Source organism: Danio rerio, chromosome 12 (assembly GCF_052040795.2).
Source record: "Danio rerio strain M-AB ecotype USA chromosome 12, GRCz13ab, whole genome shotgun sequence".
Lineage (NCBI taxonomy): Eukaryota > Metazoa > Chordata > Actinopteri > Cypriniformes > Danionidae > Danio > Danio rerio.
The window spans coordinates 37,638,372-37,657,045 of record NC_141032.1 but is presented as its reverse complement, the minus strand read 5'-3'; the positions used below and the strand labels follow the sequence as shown (position 1 = coordinate 37,657,045).

Genomic DNA, 18,674 nt, shown 5'->3' with positions numbered 1-18,674 from the left:
GCGGGATATGCAGTATATACTTAAAAGTATAACATAAAAATTTACAAATTGGCTGATATGAACCTGCATTTCTGACTTCTTTCCTCACGATTTGTGTTACATAAACAACCCAGGCTCATTTTGAAAACGTCCCCCTATATACATTTCTGGAGAGCGCCAAATAAATCCCAGGAGGTTTTTTTGCAGTTTTTGATGCCTGCTCTTCTCGCATAAATCCACCAGAGGCGGCTGTTGACTGACTGACAGACTTAGTGAATGACAGACTGACTTACCGTTTGACTTGCCCACCCACTTCCCTAAACCCAACCGACAGTTTAAAAAAAGCTAGAAAGAAAAAAAACTGATTCTGATTTTTACCGTTTTCAGATTTTACCACATTCTCACCCTGTTTATTTTTATTTTTGCTATTTTATTTATACCCGCTTTCTGGAACTGTACTTCGCTGGATTTGAACCACGTTGTCATGGTCAACTCCTCTCTACATCTCAATTACACTGGCGAGCTACTGGACAAACTGGTAAAAGCGGAAAAGCCCTCCATATGGAGATAAGCGGTCAGCTGCTAGCGTGAAAAGGAACGGTGTCAAACTGCCCGGTAGCATTAATTTTAAAGACGAAATGCAGCCATATGTACTTCTGGCTACATAATTCATGATCTCCAGAAATGTATATAGGGCTATGTTTTCAGAATGAGCATATGTTGCACATAAACTACCCAAAAATATAGATTATAAAAATAAAATTTAAAAACATTCTAAGGGGAAAAACTTGCAATAGTGAGTTTATATTTCACAATTTGACTTTTTAACTTGCAAATCTGACAGTTTTTCTTCACATTTAAGAGTTTTGTCATGCAGTTTTAACCAAAAAATGTCTGAAGTATATATCTGCATGATACAAACATTTACTTTAACCAGTTATTCTAACTTTTCTTGCAATTCTCGCCACAGATCTATGAATATATATATATATATATATATATATATATATATATATATATATATATATATATATATATATATATATATATATATATAAATTCTAAGATGAAAAACACAAAGAAAAAAGGTCTTAATTGCAAATTTACATCTCAACATTCTGACTTTTTAACACAATTGAGAGAAAAAAAGTCACAGTTATCTTTTTATACAATAGTGAAAAACAGCTTACAATGGTATTTCAATCAGGTTGTAAGTCTGTGTGTGTATGCATAGGATAAGACCTGTATAGGGGTTGCATGACACCCCAGCGTCTTCCATATGGTCACAGTTGTGTTGTTCCCATCCGCTGTGCCGGCACTCGTCCAGAGAGAGCTCATTGCCTGTGCACTGTACTGCATCCAGCTGGATCGGCCCGCTTCCCTGCCCAAAATGAGCCCATGACCAGGCTTTAGGGATGCCCCTGGACACACACAAAGACACACTGATGCTCAAAGGAGGTTTATGTTCCCAGCAAAGCTGACTTTAGTAAGATTCAATCCCAAATGCCATGTCCAAGATAAGTTCAAAAATCCCTATGAGGGAAGTACGAGAATATCAATGCATCACTCACAAGAAGCATGAGTGGACAATTTACCCAGAAGTCACTGCACATCACCCAGTACAAGATGTGTCCATGCAGTGATAACAAAGAATAATATTTGACTTTAATTGCATCTTCTTGCCTTTATTTACACTGTAAAACCAATTGCCTTAAAAGCAACAAGTTGACTTTATTTAAAAATAATGTAAATAAACCCACACTCTAAAAATGCTGGGTTATTTAAGCTCAAATTGGGAGAAATATGGACTAACCTAAACATTGGGTTAAATTCTGTCCTATTACTCATTCATTCATTCTCCTTCGGCTTAGTCCCTTTATTTATCAAGGGTCGCTACAGCGGAATGAACCGCCAACTTATTCAGCATATGTTTTACATAGCGGATGCCCTTCCAGCTACAATCCAGTACTGGTAAACACCCATACACACCCACATTTACATACATACACCACAGCCAATTTAGCTGACTGTGGGGGAAACCAGAGCACCTGGAGGAAACCCATGCGAACACAGGGAGAACATGCTCCACACAGAAATGCCAGCTGACCCTGCTGGAACTCGAACCAGCAACCTTCTTGCTGTGAGGTGACAGTGCTAACCACTGAGCCACTATGTCGCCCTCTGTCCTATTAATTGAATTTTAAAAATTAACCCACGAGATGGGTTAGTTCCTATTACACCTAAAAATGGGTTGAAATAACCTGTTATTTTTTGTATGCATTGAAACTAGGAACTGTTAAACTGACTTAATTTTTACAATTATAAAATTTTACTCACTTTTTTAAATACAGTCAACTTATCACTTTTTACCAGCGTATCATGTCATATCATCAGTGAGTCATAACAAAATGTACATTTGGAATTTGAAAATTTGCAACAATGGTGAGATGTTATGCTGTTTACACTAGATGTGGATGAAGCATCAAGTGCGAGTGATTAACGCCAATGCAAAGACACAAATAGACCACCTGCGAATGAAGAAGCGTAAGTTGATCGCCTCTTCATTTGACGCTCTTAAATGCACTCGAGTTGGAAAACTTGAACTTTAACGAACATTCGCGTCCCGTTAACTAACAGGAGCTTGTTCTTGTAGGGGAGTGATTATGATGTAGTGCCGGTTGTTGGTGTCCCAAGGGGAAATCCTCCTGCCGACACCAGACAACAGCTCATTAAACTGGGCTCGGTTCAGTGGGAAGCACTGCTAAAAGCTTTCATCATCCAGGTACAATGTCTGGAAGAGTTGATGAACTCACAGAGTTGGGTGCACCTCTAAAATGATTTAGTGGACTCAGACATGGCGCCAAATTAATCTGTGCTGTTTTTCAGCCTTCCTAAAGCACATACAGCACAGCTACTATCTCAAACTAATTTATGTTAGCTGTTTAGCAATAAAGCTAAAGTCACCTGGCAGAGAGAAACCCCACCCATGATGCAAATCCATGTCTATTGTGAAGTGAATTTGATGCACGAATGAAGCGAGTAAACTCAAAATGTTCATGCGCTTATATATGTGCAAAGAGTCTGGTGTAAATACAGCATTACAGTATAAATTTTGGTAAAATATGGACAAAGCCAAAAACTGGGTAATGGTTTTAATAAAATTATTAATCCAGCTTTACCCCAATGGTTAATTGTGGCCATATTTATTTCAAATTTGAGTTGAAATAATGTTTATAGAGCATTTGTAATCGACTTAATAATGACATAAATGCACATGGATGCATATTACAGTATACTATATACATGTCTGTTACATTCAATTTATTACAGCAAATTTGTTCTTAGTTAATATAAATTGCAACTACTTATTATAAGCTTAATTAAGCTCAAGTACAATAAATAGTATTAACACAAGCAGCTTTTGGCAGTAATTCATTAATCTATACTATTTAACTAATTAAGTGGAATTAAACACTAACATGAACAATTTTAAATGAGTATTTTCTCAAGTAATTTCCCATTGAGTTTCCTTATTGTAATAAATGAAAGTTACTTTTATTTTTGTAGTGTTTTCATTGTTTAATTATAATTGTTTTAAATTAACAATTTTTACAATTTGTGATGTTTTTATTTGTTATTTATCATTTTATCACTACAATTGGCATGATTATGTATAAAAAATACTATTGATTAAAAAATAGTATGTACTATTATTTTTATTATATATATTTTTATATTCTTATTAATTTAGTTAGCTTTTAATGTTAAAAAAAGAAAGAAATAAAATAAAAAAAGAAATTATATTGTATATATGTTTATCTGCATGCTTTTATGTATTTTTATACTTGTAATTATAATTTTTATTTAATTTTATAATTTTTATATTATTATTTTTATTATTATTTTATTTTGTTTATTTAAATTTTTACATAATTTTGTATATTTTTTTATGTTTAGTACTTGTTAAACGTTCCTAAAATGAATAAAGACAGTGTTTTGTTTTTAAAGAAAAAACATTTATATATTGTATGTGTATCTACATGCAACTATGATTTTTATTATTATTATAATTTTTATTTATTTTTATATATAACTTTGTATGCTTTGTTTTGTTTAGTACATGTTCAAACTTCCTAAAAATACATAAAGGCAGTGTTTCAAAAAAGAAAAGAAAAGAAAAGAAAGAACATTTATGCAGTACTTTTCATTTCACAGAGGGACGATTTGAAGACGGACAGAAGCTGATGACCAAGATGCCAAGAAACACCACGGGGACTTACTGACCGCAGACAGTCAGGACCTTAATTTAACATGTTATCTGTAGACCAATGGCTTTTTTGCAGACCTCACAGCTATACTGGGACATCATGAGCAGCAGAGAGCTGAAGGTTAGAGCAGACCTGCTGGCCCCAATAACACCGGTCCACCAGCAGCCTTAATCTTACTCCTCCCAGGCGGTCTCCCGTCCAGCTGCTGACCACCAGACTCAACCCAGCTTATACTATATAGCTTCAATAGGAAATCAACAGGCCCTGTAGAGCACTAAGTACAGTATGAAACCAAAAGGCACAAAGAGACCTTTAAAATGCGCTTTACTAAAAGGCAAAGTGTTCTGACTGTGACAAAAAACCTTCAGCTGCTTTAATGCTGCAGTAACTGAAGTGGTGCGTATCATTTCTGCAGCTGAGTGAGCCTGTGAGCGTGAGCCATCTCAACGTTTTTATCCTCAAAAACAACATGATGGAGATGTGTAAGAGAGCAAAAAATACAACAGCGCAAAATAAATAATTCAATCTTCCTCTCGTCGAGATATGAGCACCGAGGGATGAAAATAACTCACTAGCGATGCCGTGTGCACTTAAAACCTTAAAATCTGTTTGCAAAAGGAAGTTCTCCTACATAGAAATCTTTAAAAAATCAGATAGAAAATGACAAATACAGTATGAAATACAAGTTCCTATTTGGATACATATAGTGGGAGGAAAATATTATTGAACATATCCTGTTTTTTCCTGGTAATAATATTTTTAAAGGAGCTGTTGACATGGAATTGAGCCAGATTTTGGTAAAAACCCAAATAATACAAGCATAAAAATATAACAAAACAAATAAATCGGAAACATTAGTTACGTGTAATAACAATGAAATGGAGAAAGTCTTGAACTATTAAAATGCATTCAAAACTTTATATTAAAAGTTTTTTTTTTAGTTATGGCAGCTTAAAGACTAAAAGAATGAGATCACAAGAATTTCTCAGGTGTGAGTGCTGTCTGGGCTCTCGTTGTCTTTCTACACCTTTCATTCTTAATGTGTTTTTTGTCATTTCATTTCATCACACATAACTTTATTTATAAACTATTAAATTTGTTTTCTTTGCATATATGGATTTCTTTGGTTATTACCAACATCCAGTAAACATTTCAAGTCAACAGCAACTTTTAGAAGTATGTGTTCTAAGAAAAAACAAAAGTATTAAATAATATATGACATACATTGTACTGTATGTCATATTTGCAACATATCCTTCAAATTCTTATAACATATATGTTTCTTTTTTTTAAATATCCCAAATGATGTTTAACAGAGCAAGGAAATTTTCAAAGTATATCTGGTAATATTTTTTCTTCTGAAGAAAGTCTTATTTGTTTTATTTTGGCTAGAATGAAAGCAGTTTTAATTTTTTAAAAACCATTTAAAGTCAAAATTATAAGCCCCTTTCAGATATTTATTTTTCTAAACAAACCACTGTTATATAATAACTTGCCTAATTACCCTAACCTGCCTAGTTAACCTAATTAACCTACATAAGCTTTTGAATGTCACTTTAAGCTTTAAAGAAGTATTGGAAAAGATCTAGTCAAATATTATTTACTGTCATCATGGCAAAGATAAAATAAATCAGTTCTTAGTTATAAAAACTATTATGTTTAGAAATGTGTTGAAAAAATATTCTCTCCGTTAAACAAAAAATTGGGCAAAAAAAACTGGGGGGCTAATATATCTGACCAGATCTGTAGGTTAATTTATGGCCATCTCTAATATAACAGTTATGTACATATTTGTAATTACAATGTTTATAAAAAAAATATGTAAGTGGCCATGTTTGCTATAAATCAAAAAATATGTTGTTATATAACATGTTTTTTAATTAAAAGGTTCAGATGCAAAAACCTCTAAATGTCATCTGCAATTCTTTCTATAATTAGCATTTTTCTCAGCCTTCTATGATTATGATCAGTTATTTCACTTAAAAGACAAAGAAAAGAACCTATCTACTTCCATAAAAGTACAATTACTGCACCTACACACAAGATCTCAAAAGGAATGCTCATTTTAGAAGAATTTCAGATGCCACTTAGAGGTTTTTGCATCTAAGCTGAGCTCTTCATATGTAAAATCCAAATGTGACATGTTTATAATTTGCATACATTTCCATTTATCATTGTTCTAAAAGGGTTGAAAGAGTGGGAGATAAAGGTTTAGTTTACCACAAAATTGAAATTCCTGTCATACTAACCCTGCAGCATAAGAATTTTGTTAATCTTTGGAACACAAAAGAGGATATTTTTAATGATTCTGAGAGATTGTTGACACTCAGAATCCTAACGCTTCACAACTCGCTTAAAAAGATTAATACATAATGGGTTATGGACTGAGTGGTTTAATTAGTCTTCTGAAGAGACACAATGAGATGAATAAATTTCATTAATTTTCTTCTAAACTCCTGTGAGCTCACTCCAAAGAAATGTTTACTGGTAAACATGTTGAAGATTAGGGCACAGGCTGTCAATTAATAAAGTCATCAGCTGTTTCTTCACAAAAGTCAACATAACAACCTCCAACTTTCCTTCACTTTCCTTAAACATGACCCTTAGGAGCATTTAGAAATTGATCTATGATACATCAATACACAATCTGCAAATGCTTTTGCAAAAAGGGAGGTCTAGATGACTCCTTACATTTGTTTTCTGCAGTGTTTTTAAATAAAATCAGTAAAAATAGACCTTGAAAATTGATTTTTATTTACATTAATAGCTGCTTTTTTCCATTTCAAGCACGAGTACGCCATGCGCATGATGGCTGCTGCTTCTCATCATCAGTTTCTTTGTTGCAAGCTGTGTTCCTGCTATGTAAAGTTTTATCTATAAAGGTTTTTGAAAGGCACCATATAGATAAAACTAACACTGGGCAAAAATTTATCGGGGTAATCCAAAATTAAAGTTAGTTTTGACAGTATATATGTGTGTTTACTGTGTATATTTATGAATAGTATAAATACACACATGCATGCATATATCTGAAAACACATGAAAAAATGTGCACTTACAAGTTTTGTACTTAAACAGAGGTCGGAACAAGCTGGGAACATTTTAGGCGGGTGAACAGGTGTAAAATAAATCCTGTGGAAAATCGTATAATTTTGTTCATGTATGGAAATTGAGATATATTTTATATTTTTAGATACCATCACAGATCTTAGACCAATATTCAGGAATAAACAGAACCCCCAGATCCCGTTCCATAGTTCAAGATGTCAAACTGAGGATTCAGAGTAAACTAAATGAGCCATAGAATGTAGAAGAACTTACTGACAGCATGGGTTCTTCCAGTTCCGATAATTTAAAATCAAATTTGTTTTTGCTTTAATAGGCACTCTATAAAATGACAAATTTGAGAATATTTTTAAAAAAGTCTTTAAAGGAAATATCAAACTCTGCTCTAATTTGTTCAAATGATTTCACAATTTCAGAAGTAAACATCCCTGAAAAGTCAGACAAACCTTTTGAATTCCAGTCCAGCAATCCGTTGATCCTAATCTGAGTGGGTATATCCAGGTTCAAAGCTGGCATGCCATTTTTAACTGTTTGTTTTGCTCATCTTTGAGGGTTCTCTTTAGAGGGAGGGCTCTGATAATGATTACATGCATTCATAATTTTATGAATCATAAACTGCCAAATTGGCTAGTGTGTTGATATGCGATACCTGCCACGGTCAATTTTCACACTCATTATAATTTACAACCCTGTGTCTCTGTGAAATCCTCCACTATATGTCATATACAGGGGTGTGTGGGGTCAGCATTTGATGTATGAGCAGTAGACTGGACTCACCCCAGTCCGAGTTGCCTGCAGACCACCTCAGCGTCCATGTCATCCCACTGATCATCACAAATGGTCCCCCAGCGTCCATCATGGAAGACCTCTACACGTCCCTCAAAGTCCTCCTCCCCACCAACCAACCGCAGCGGCGGGCCATTACCTGAGAGAGCAAACCAGAAATCATGACCCAAAGCCACAAACACATCAATAAACAGAGTGACTCCCACAATGCTCTGCATGAAGAACTCTCTCTCTGCAATAACCTTGCAGTTCTTAATGAGTCAAAGGTCTAATATGGACAAAGATGAGAAGGAAAAAATGAAACTAAATAAAAATAAACATAATAATTATGCATAGTTGGAATAGCAAAATATGCTTATTAAATGGTGGAAAAAAGAAAAGTAATAGTTGCTGAAAATTGAGCTCTGCATCATAGGAATAAATTATATTTATTAACAGTAAATTTATAATTACAATTACCTATTTAAAAGCCTTATAATAACATAATATAATGTCATAATGCATTAATATGTATTAATGATAATTATTGTACAATATAATTTTTTTCATTTTGTCATTTTTTCAAAAATAATATAGAAAGTTTTTTCTGAAAAAACAATTGTCGTTTCAAAGCATGAATCAAAATATATATATACCTTTTGCAGTGAAGCAGTGTACCAGAGTATGATTCCTTTTGCCATAATCATTGATGAGTGCCATGATCAGTGAAGTCTAAAGCTTTGTTTTCGCCTATACCCATGTGACTGCTTCGAATTTGATTAAAAGGTTTAAACATGGGTTAGTAAAGTTTATAGCAGGTAATTAGGCGTTCATTACATACATTTCTACTATTTCAAAGCACTGCACCAGTCCCACACACCAACTAAAATACAATAGTAATTTATAGTAGATAGCTTTTGAACCATACAAAAGTGTATTAGTGTATAACTTACAGCTATTTGTAAAGAAGGCCACTGCAAATTGTAGTATACTGTGTAACGGAGGCCAGCTGGCGAGCGCAGCACAAAAGCCTCCTTTTAGTGCATTTTCCTCCCATGCAGGAATTGCCGGTTTGATCCCAATCGGCAACATCCCCTCTCCCTCGTGAAGCAAATACTGAATTAACTGAAACTGCAATTCCTCGACTGGCCTTTGGGGGCTGGCTCCAGGAAGTTTAGATGTTTTCTGATTGCAATGCTAAATTGGCCAATTTTACAACTGATAAAAACATGTTTACAGAATAGTACAAAAGATGGTTTTGGTGCATATGGCTAATATTACCCTTCATGACAACTATGAGGGGGTGAATTTTTTCATCTGAACTCATCTGTTTCGTTTTTTTTAAGTTATATTTAGTCTGCATAATTAAGGGCGTGGCCACTTGAGTAACAGCTAGGCCTCGCTGGTCGCTGTCATGTAAATATAAGAATTCGATTTCTTTGACCATGGCGATGTTATTTCCTCAAATCTTAAACATGTGCACATATGAAAACCGCGGCACAGAACACACTACAAAATAATATTAGGATTAATATTAGGATTCGTGCCGGTGAAGCACATCACCTGATTGTTGTGTAACTTAATTTATCAGTAGGCTATTTATTATTTATTACAGACTATGTTACAAATATTTGACCAACTGCCACTACATGTAAAACACTCTTATGTACTTAGAACTAGTGGCAGTTATGAATTAGATAAATGGGTATATCTGCACGCAAAGTGAGCCGCATATTGTTCATCGTCTGTTCATTTTCTCTGTTCATTTTTCTATCACACGCATGCAGAGAAAGAAAGAAAAAATTAGCTTGTTCAAAAAAAGCGCATTATGTCTAAAAATAATAATAATATTAAGCTAATATATAATGCCAGGATGCGTGGTGTTTTGACTGGATATCTAAGTCAAAAGCAAAATTGTTACCTGTTGCTTAGCATAGATAGTGTGGAAAAATATAATTCACAACCTGGGGTGCGTTTCCCAAAACCATTGTTAGCCAACTAAGGTCGCAAGTTCGGTCGTTACAAACATAGTTTGTTGATTTGCCGTTTCCTAAAACCATTGTTTCAGCGAACATTCGCAGACTTCATTGCAAATTTGTGCACTTGCAACTACACCTCTGAGGCTGTAAAAAACGTAGTTCCTGGCTGTGTTCTATCCCCACTTATCCCCCCCATGCCCTATTCCGTTGTATTTTTGTTTTGTTTTATTTGGCTTTACACAGCCAGTTGCCTTTTGGAATTATTTCCTACAATTATCAGATACTAGAGGTCCTCATTGAGCTCTATTTTTGTAAGCTTTGAGTAACAAATCATTTTTCAGCATCACTACTGAAAAATACCAAAGCAACTTTACTCAAATTTGTTTTCAGTATATATGTTAAATACAATTCAATAAAATTGTCTTAGCTGTACTATGTAATAAAGCTCGCGCAATGAGGATTATCAAAGAACACTTATTTATTTACACAAAACACCTACAACAGGAAACATCCAAATGCAGGCAGGAGTTGTGACAATACAATACCAAACAAAGCAATAAACTGAACTAAATCTGCGGTCACTCTAGAGTTTGAGCTTGCGAAATACTGTAGTACGGCACTGCAAAAAGGGGCGGGATTAAACAAGATAATTAGACATTTAAAAAAGCGAGCGATTGGTCCATATTTGAAAATTCTGTCCAGGGAGGTCATGTTTTGATCTTTAATTGGTCTCATACTGTCATGTGATGCGATTTCTCAGGTCAGAGTTCACAAAGCTTGAACTTTGCAACACAGCGAACTGTGAAACCTCTTGCTCGAGCTTGCATTTCTGGTCTGACGCATTCGTGTGCGTATGAATGAAAGTCTATGGGGAGAAAAGTCTAGTGTGACCACAGCTTTAGGGGTACAAACACAAAAGACATGATTAAATGGATTACAAACAGGGGTGTGATACAGGAACTACTGAAACTTACGAATGGCGGGAAAAGTGAACAAAGGAATCACATGACAATAACAGAAAGCACATGGAATGCAACACAATGAAGAGATCAGATTGTGACAATTTTCTACATCAAATATTTCAAACCACATTTGAGAAAAATAATATGTAAAATTTGAAGTTAATTAAAGTTTCATCATCATTCAGTGTAACATATATTATGCAAAAATGGACAAAAAAATTCATTGATGCACATTGGTTTAGGACAATTTTGATTAAAGGCTTTGATCCACCTCAAATGTTGACTATTGTTTGTATATTGCTGACAAATGAGTTTTCATTTTTGTCCTACATACAGTATCTCTACATTGTTGAATCCAACACAGTTTTATAATTTAATTATAATAATTCTGTACAACAAAAAATTAGCCCTGTTGGATCAACAATCGATGTACAATTGTACAATCCAATGTACAATTTGAGTCTTGAATCAAACTAGCTACAACAACTCTATGCAATGTTTTATGCATATCTACCATAATACTGCAAATATGCTAAAAATAATTCAAACCAGGGACAAATTATATACAGCCATTTTCTCAATTGACACTAATTCGATGGACAAATACATGCTTTGCTGCCCTGGTAACTCAGCGCAGTGCACATCTGTCCGTGTGTCCTCAGACTGTGTCTTCAATAAAGCTCTCAGCAGGCAATCATGATTTCAGACGCCATTGATTTGCTTTCCAACCTCTTTTCTAGTTTTTTTTTCTCTGCTTTGTTCCTTTCTACAAAAGAAAGTATGGCTCTTTTGATTTGACCAATGAAAGTATAAGCCCCCACTGAAATGTTTCATTAAAATTTCTAATCTCAGTAAGCGACGATTTAATAAGTCAATATGAACAGACAAAGAAGCAGAAATAAAGGCAATTCAAAGGTAACACAATCATCTTGATGATGTGCCATCAAAAACCCTGTGCTTTTCTGTTCTCCTGTTCATATGGATCAGAGATGCTCAAATTACGTGGCTGAGGGTGAATTTTTGGAGACCAGAGAATTGATGATAGTTATTAGTTTTCATTCGGCTTTATATTAAATTCTTCATTAACCATCAATTAATAAAACTTGAAGTCTCAAACAAGGCTCATATTCATTAAACAACATTCAACAAAAGCCAAAGTGTCACAAGAGATAGGCTAGAGACACTTTTCACACTTCAGTGCTATTTTTAAGAGCAAAATCTGTGAAATGGATCGTAATGTGGTAAAATGTGACAGAATCGAGAAGAGTTTACTAATATCAGAAAAGGAAATATTTTATGTATAGCAAGTGAAGATGCTCTTAAAAACTTCACCAATTTTCTACAACAAATGCTCTCTTTGCACGATTTGATTAATATCATCTTATCCAAATACTTTATAACAATATTTCAAAACTCCTTTGTTGTTTATTGTTTTTAGTAAATATATTTTGGCTATGCCCCATATGGTCCAAAACCTGACAGGTGGACAAATCTAAGCTTGTTTTTAATAAAACAATTAAAAATATGCATATAACAAAACATACAGAAATGTTACAGCCACAGTAAAGCGTGTGACTGCAGGTGACAAACTGCAGTAAAGCCATATCTGCAGGCGTCTTGAAATTTAACAAGAACTGATAAGCCCTTGAAGAGACCCTACCTGTCACTGTTATGAGCTCTGTGGTTGTTAACTGATTGTATATGCTCTTGTTGAATCCATCTGTTCACATAATTTTTTAAAAATTATTTATTAACAACAAATACACATTTATACAGTAATATACACAAATAAAAAATTTCAGTTTCACTTTAAAAATCAATTCAAAATCTTATATTCCTTAGGAATATTACAAGTCCTCTTTGCTTTTTTATTAACAATGTTCTTCAAACTTAGCAGTCCTTAGTCTCTTGAGGGAGGTGAACAAAATTTGGCTTTGATCCGGTCCATTTTGTTAAGTATAATTTTAATAAATTGTACTAAAAAGGTACATTTTTTATAATGTATTGACATAATAAATGCAAACATCAACATTTTGTAACTTGAATACAATATATATAATATATTTATTCTTTTAAAGAAATTTTTTCACATCCACCCAGAAAATCCTCCGTAATCCTATGTATATACACTTACAAAACATATGGACAGTAGATTCCTTTTTCATCATTTCAAAATCTAAAGCAAAACCAGAAGGGTCTGACTTCACTGTAGTTTTTTTGGAAACAAGCTCATTTTACAACTCCCCTAAAGTTAAACGGTTGAGTTTTATATCCATTAAGCTGATTTCCAGGTGTGGCGGGAGCACTTTTATCTTAGCTTAGCAAAAATCATTAAATCCGATTAGATCATTAGCATCTTACTCAAAATTAAACAGTCTCCTCCCTTGACTCATTTGTAGATACACTGTGTATACGACAGACAGAAAATAAATGTTATGGCTAGGAACTATACTCTCATTCTGGTGTAATAATCAAGAAACTTTATACCATAGCTGCAGCAGACGTAATGATATTACGCAGCGCATGAAAATAGTCCCAGGTATTTTTCAACATGAACGCCTGGAAGTGTTTGTCAGTCATGCATGGATCCTCACACTTACTTCAATCAATTATCGACCGTTCATGGATCATTTCATCCCTGTTTGTCTCGAAAATGGATGATTTGGTTCATGCTTCAGCTCTTTATGGAAAGGCTTTTAAAAAAATCAATATAAACAAATAAATGAACGGAAAAAATTCTTCTGGCACCAGAGTTACTAAGAGTTACTAAGTACTAACAAGGGCATTAAAAATGTTCACTGATGGATCACAATATTTGCAAAATAATCAACCCAGATTGAGCTTGGGTTGCAAATAATGCATTAAAGTCCATGTGAATCTGTAGTTGTCTGAGACTTTATTTTAAGTATGCTGATGTACTTCTTTTGAGCATCATTCCCTTGCAGTAAACTAACAGTAAGAGTGGCATGGTTAAAGAACCGGTAGCTACGACAAAAGCAGTTCTTAAATGAGAAAACAGTGAGTGTGGCTCATGAAAAGATCATGAAAAGAGTTTCAGGAGAGTTATTAAAACCTAATAGGCACCTTCTCCTCACCATTTCTGTTTGTTGTCAAAACTGACAGTGGTTACATAAACTCACCGACCACTTTATTAGGTACACATATCCAACTGCCCGTTGGTATGTAGACACGGTCAAGACCATCTGCTGCAGTTTAAACTGAGCATCAGAATGGGTAAGAAAGATGAAGAAAGCAAAACTACGGTTCGCTTAAAGAACATGTTAACAAATTTAGTTACAAGCTAGCTAGTAGTTACAAAACCTCTAATGAGGACTTTACCTTTCAATTTTAGACAGAACTTACGAACAGCTGGTGCAACCCTAACCAGGAGATAACTAATGCCATAACGCAGTACCTCACTAAAGACACAGTGCCTTTTAATGCAGTGACCAAACAGGGATTTAAATAAAACTCATCTAAATGCAGGATTGGAGATACACACTTACATCTCGCACCTATTTTAGCTATTTTGGAGTACCACAGCTGTACATTTGGCGTCATAATATTTTGTGACACATCTGGGATAATTATTTGGTTTAATACAACATAAGCTACAGAAAGGCTCTTAACAGCCATATTAGTTTGCTGAGTGTTCTATACTTTTATCATTATTATTTTTTGTTTGTATAGTAAGCTACACTATCTCCCTATTTGAGTTCAACTTGTTTACTAAAAGGTAAGGTCAGTTTATTTGTGTTTACCGCTTGCTCTGGTATAAATATCTGAATAAATGTTTAAGTAAGTTAATATCTTTTTAGCTCCTTTTTTTAACTAACACTCATTGCATTTTAGAAGTAAGAAGCTATGATACGGTAAGTATGTAAAGGTTTATTTATACAGCACCTTCTCCAGACATTGAGTCACAAAGTGCTTTACAATAAGAGAAAACAAGTAAAGAACACATATCAATAAAAGAAAACATGTTAAAACATATTCCCACATGATAGAAACTATATGAGGACATATGTGCATATATGAAACCTACTGTATATGCAGTATATAGTCACATATATGATAATATATATGGTGCACATATGTGTATGTATGCCACATATAGTCAATATTGAGGTGCATATATGTGCATATACAGGCCAAATAGGTCTCCAATATTGCTTCTTCATATCCACATATAAACCCTATATGTTCATACATAATATGTCTCCTATATAGCTCATATCTCACTTTGGCAACTGTCATACATGATGTCTTGACTAGCTCATATTTTTTATTATCAAGGCAATAACTAAGAACTAACTTTAAAAAGTGCAAAAAACGTATGTATGTGCCACTTAAATGTGGTATCACTTGTAATTGGCATGTTATAGATTTTAACTATGGCAAATAAGTGAGAGGAGATGGAAAGCTATGATGTCTACACGTTTTCCTAAAACATTTTTAAGGTCAATTCTTTCTTATATTAAGATAGTACAAAAAAAGAAAGATATATAACACTATGGTTTGCCTTTTTTTTTCTTTATTGTTGTTTATTCTCTTATTTTTGTTCTTGTACTACATTTGTTTGTTGTACTATTTGATTAAGTAAATAAAACTGAAAATTTCTTTTAGATAATGTTGTCTAGCAGCTGTATTTTAATAATTTTACTAAAATATAGATGAATATGTATGTACCCATATATGCGCATATATGTACATATAATATAGAAAACGGCCAATTTTATATATGTATATATGTCACATATATCAGAAACCTATATCAACACCTATATTAAAACATATATGTTTATATAGTTTCTTTCCATGTGTGTTAAAACAAGTAAAAAATCCAAATAAAGAAACACCAATACTGTTAATTAAAAGCTTTACCAAAAAGATGCATCTTTAAATGCTTTTTAAAAAGATCAACTGAACCCAGAGTTCTCAGTGCTATCTGGAGATAGTTCCAAACCCGTGGGGCCACCACACAGAAGGCACAGTCACCTTTGGTCTTTAGACAAGTTCTGGGAATGGTTAAATGTCTTTGTCAGAAGACCTCAGAGACCGGCTACATGAGTGACTACGTAAAAGATCTTGAATATATAGGGGTGTTTGACCATGCAAAGCTCTATATGTAATGACAAGAATCTTAAAGGTAAAAAGCAACAGATTATTGAGCTGAAGCTTGACAACAAAAATAAATCGCAAATCAAATCGAAATTGCAATATCTGTCAAAAAAAAAAGAAAAAAAAAAAGAAATCGCAATTAGATATTTGCCCCATATCTCATAGCCCTAATGTTGACCTTCAGGTGGAGGTGTAGAAGGTGCAGTGCCCTTTATAAGAATAATGGCTGTCAAACTGACGTCAACTGAGAAGGACCGCCACTCCAAACATAGAAGCAAATGGTCAGTCTTTGAAGATTACTAAAATAAACTTACTTTATCAGTGGATTACTTGCACGAATGAATTGTTCACCTAACAATAACAATGTGTGCCAGCAAAATGAACATTTCACATAGACTTTAATTTAGATTATAAGAAAAATGAATGAACATCAAATCCTTTCATGAATAAATCTGCAACTGAATGTCTTTTAATTAACAAGTTTTACACCCCATCTGCAAGCAACGAGGTGCAGCACGACACAACATGGAGAGAAAAAAAACAGGACGCTCGCATTATAAGCACTTGCAGGCAGCTTTGTTGATTATAATAGAAGCAATCTTGTTTGTCATATTGCGGTGTTTGTCATAAGTGCAGACATGGAGGCGTTAAAAGAACTCTCGAAACCAGACTTTGAGTAACCCTGATGAGCTTTTATATTCTATTCTGCTGCACTGCAGCTTGAAGGTTTGTCGAGGGCATCTAAATGCATGAGTGTTTACATCGGCTGTCACTTTAAAGGTCATTAAAGCTTCACTCTCACTGAAAATACACTGACCTTCAGGTGGTTCGCACACCACTCCGGCTTCGCTTCCATGGTTACAGTCGCTAGTAACAAACTTCCTGCTCCTGCACTCCAGCAGGGATTTCTCATCTCCCCGGCAGCCAAGACGAGCGTAGTGAAAGAGCCCGGAGCCAGGGCCAAAATATGAGTGCTGGAGAGCCGTGCCAATCTCTCTGCAACACACAGAAAGACATGTGAAAAGGGGAGGAAAGAAGCACAGAGTTATCCCAGAGGAAAGTTGTTTTCCAGCTACTCATTTTATAAAGCTAATTTAAAAATGCAATATACATAAATAATAAATAATAAACATACATAACTGTTTAAATATGGAAATTAACAACCTTGCCTTCTTGAAAAGCTGATCAACCATAACCCAAAGACTGACAAGACTTCTTTTATTTGATTACATTAGTGATTCAAAATTATATGTGTGTATATATATATATATATATATATATATATATATATATATATATATATATATATATATATATATATACTTTTATGTCAGTTATAAGAGGCTAAACATAACCCTGAACCACCAAACCTTTTCTTGGTTTAGCCAAAAATGTAGTGTATGAGTAACAATGTTAGATTTTTACTCTATGCCAAAAATCATCAGAATATTAAGATCATCTTATTTGAGAACATCTTGTATATTTGCCACCGTAAATATATTAAGATAATTTTTTTGATTAGTAATATGCTTTGCTAAGAACTTAATTAGACAAAATGTAATGTTTTTTTAAACTTTGAGGTTCCAGAGCTGTATATTTGCCAAATGTTGGCCTAAAAAAACTATAAAATATCATGAATATCATAACAAACCACATGCTAATGAAAAGCTTCTTTATTTAGCTTTTATATGACACATAAACCTAGATTTCCAGAACCTGACACTTGTATGCATATGTAGACATTTTGATCTGTTAATTGCCTTTTTCAAGAGTTCACACTTAGCTGATGATTGATTATAAAGCTTGCTTGGCATGCTGTCCCGGGAGAGAGCCCTGAGCTCATAGGATCTTCAAGCCAGAGCTCCCTCCCGCTTGCAAGAGAGTTTGAGCTCAGGTAGATCTCGATAACTTTCCTGCTGTAGTAGCTAATGAACAGATAGGGATTGCTCTTAAGAGATAATTGCTTACTAGGAGCACGTATATGGTGCTGATTTGGATTAGTCAATTGACTTAAGTTGCATGTTTTTGGACGGTGGGAGGAAACCGGGGAACCTGGGGAAACCCACGTGAGCACGTGGGTTCCCCTTCGGTTGGGGAACTTCAGTGCCATGAATGGGAGGATTCGGATCAGAAGCCGCTTATCTGGAGAGTATTGAACGGGCCAATGAATGAAATTAATTGGCAGCGTAAGCTTGCGCAGGTGTGCGACATCTGCAATTATCTCAGCATATAAGCACACCTGAGCCAGCAGACGCCATCCTTTTCGCTTCAGATCCTTTCTGAGTGAGTCGATGAGGGTTCCTCTTGCTGATCAGCACTTCAGAGCGAACGAGTGTGTCTCCCGGTCCAGAGTGGGTCTTCGCGGTGGCAGACGGTCGAGCTGGGTTACTCCCTTGCCTGCGGTTCTTTGGGTCCGGTCCTCCAGAGCGGTGCGTATAGTTGCAACTTTCCTAAAAGAGCAACACAGTCGTGCAGCACGTCCTTTTCAGGATGGCGCTCCGACTGTGCGTTTCTGGATGCGGGGGTTTCCTGTC

The 18,674-nt window shown here is 34.7% G+C and overlaps 1 protein-coding gene across 5 annotated transcripts in view; it reads right to left on the bottom strand.

Annotated features, from left to right (window-relative positions):
• si:ch73-127m5.1 overlaps positions 1 to 18,674 on the bottom strand; it is an 80,548-nt gene that overhangs the window by 24,641 nt on the left and 37,233 nt on the right. For all 5 annotated transcript variants that reach the window (XR_015504367.1, XR_015504368.1, XR_015504369.1 and 2 more), the window contains exons 5-7: positions 16,958 to 17,136; positions 8,091 to 8,238; positions 1,222 to 1,400 (exon numbers count right to left, since the gene is read on the bottom strand). Coding sequence is in view for 2 of the 5 variants with exons in the window: in XM_087276737.1 (XP_087132863.1) it covers positions 1,222 to 1,400; positions 8,091 to 8,238; positions 16,958 to 17,136 (506 nt within the window). In the remaining 3 variants the exon portion in view is untranslated. The remainder of the gene's footprint in view (positions 1 to 1,221; positions 1,401 to 8,090; positions 8,239 to 16,957; positions 17,137 to 18,674) is intronic.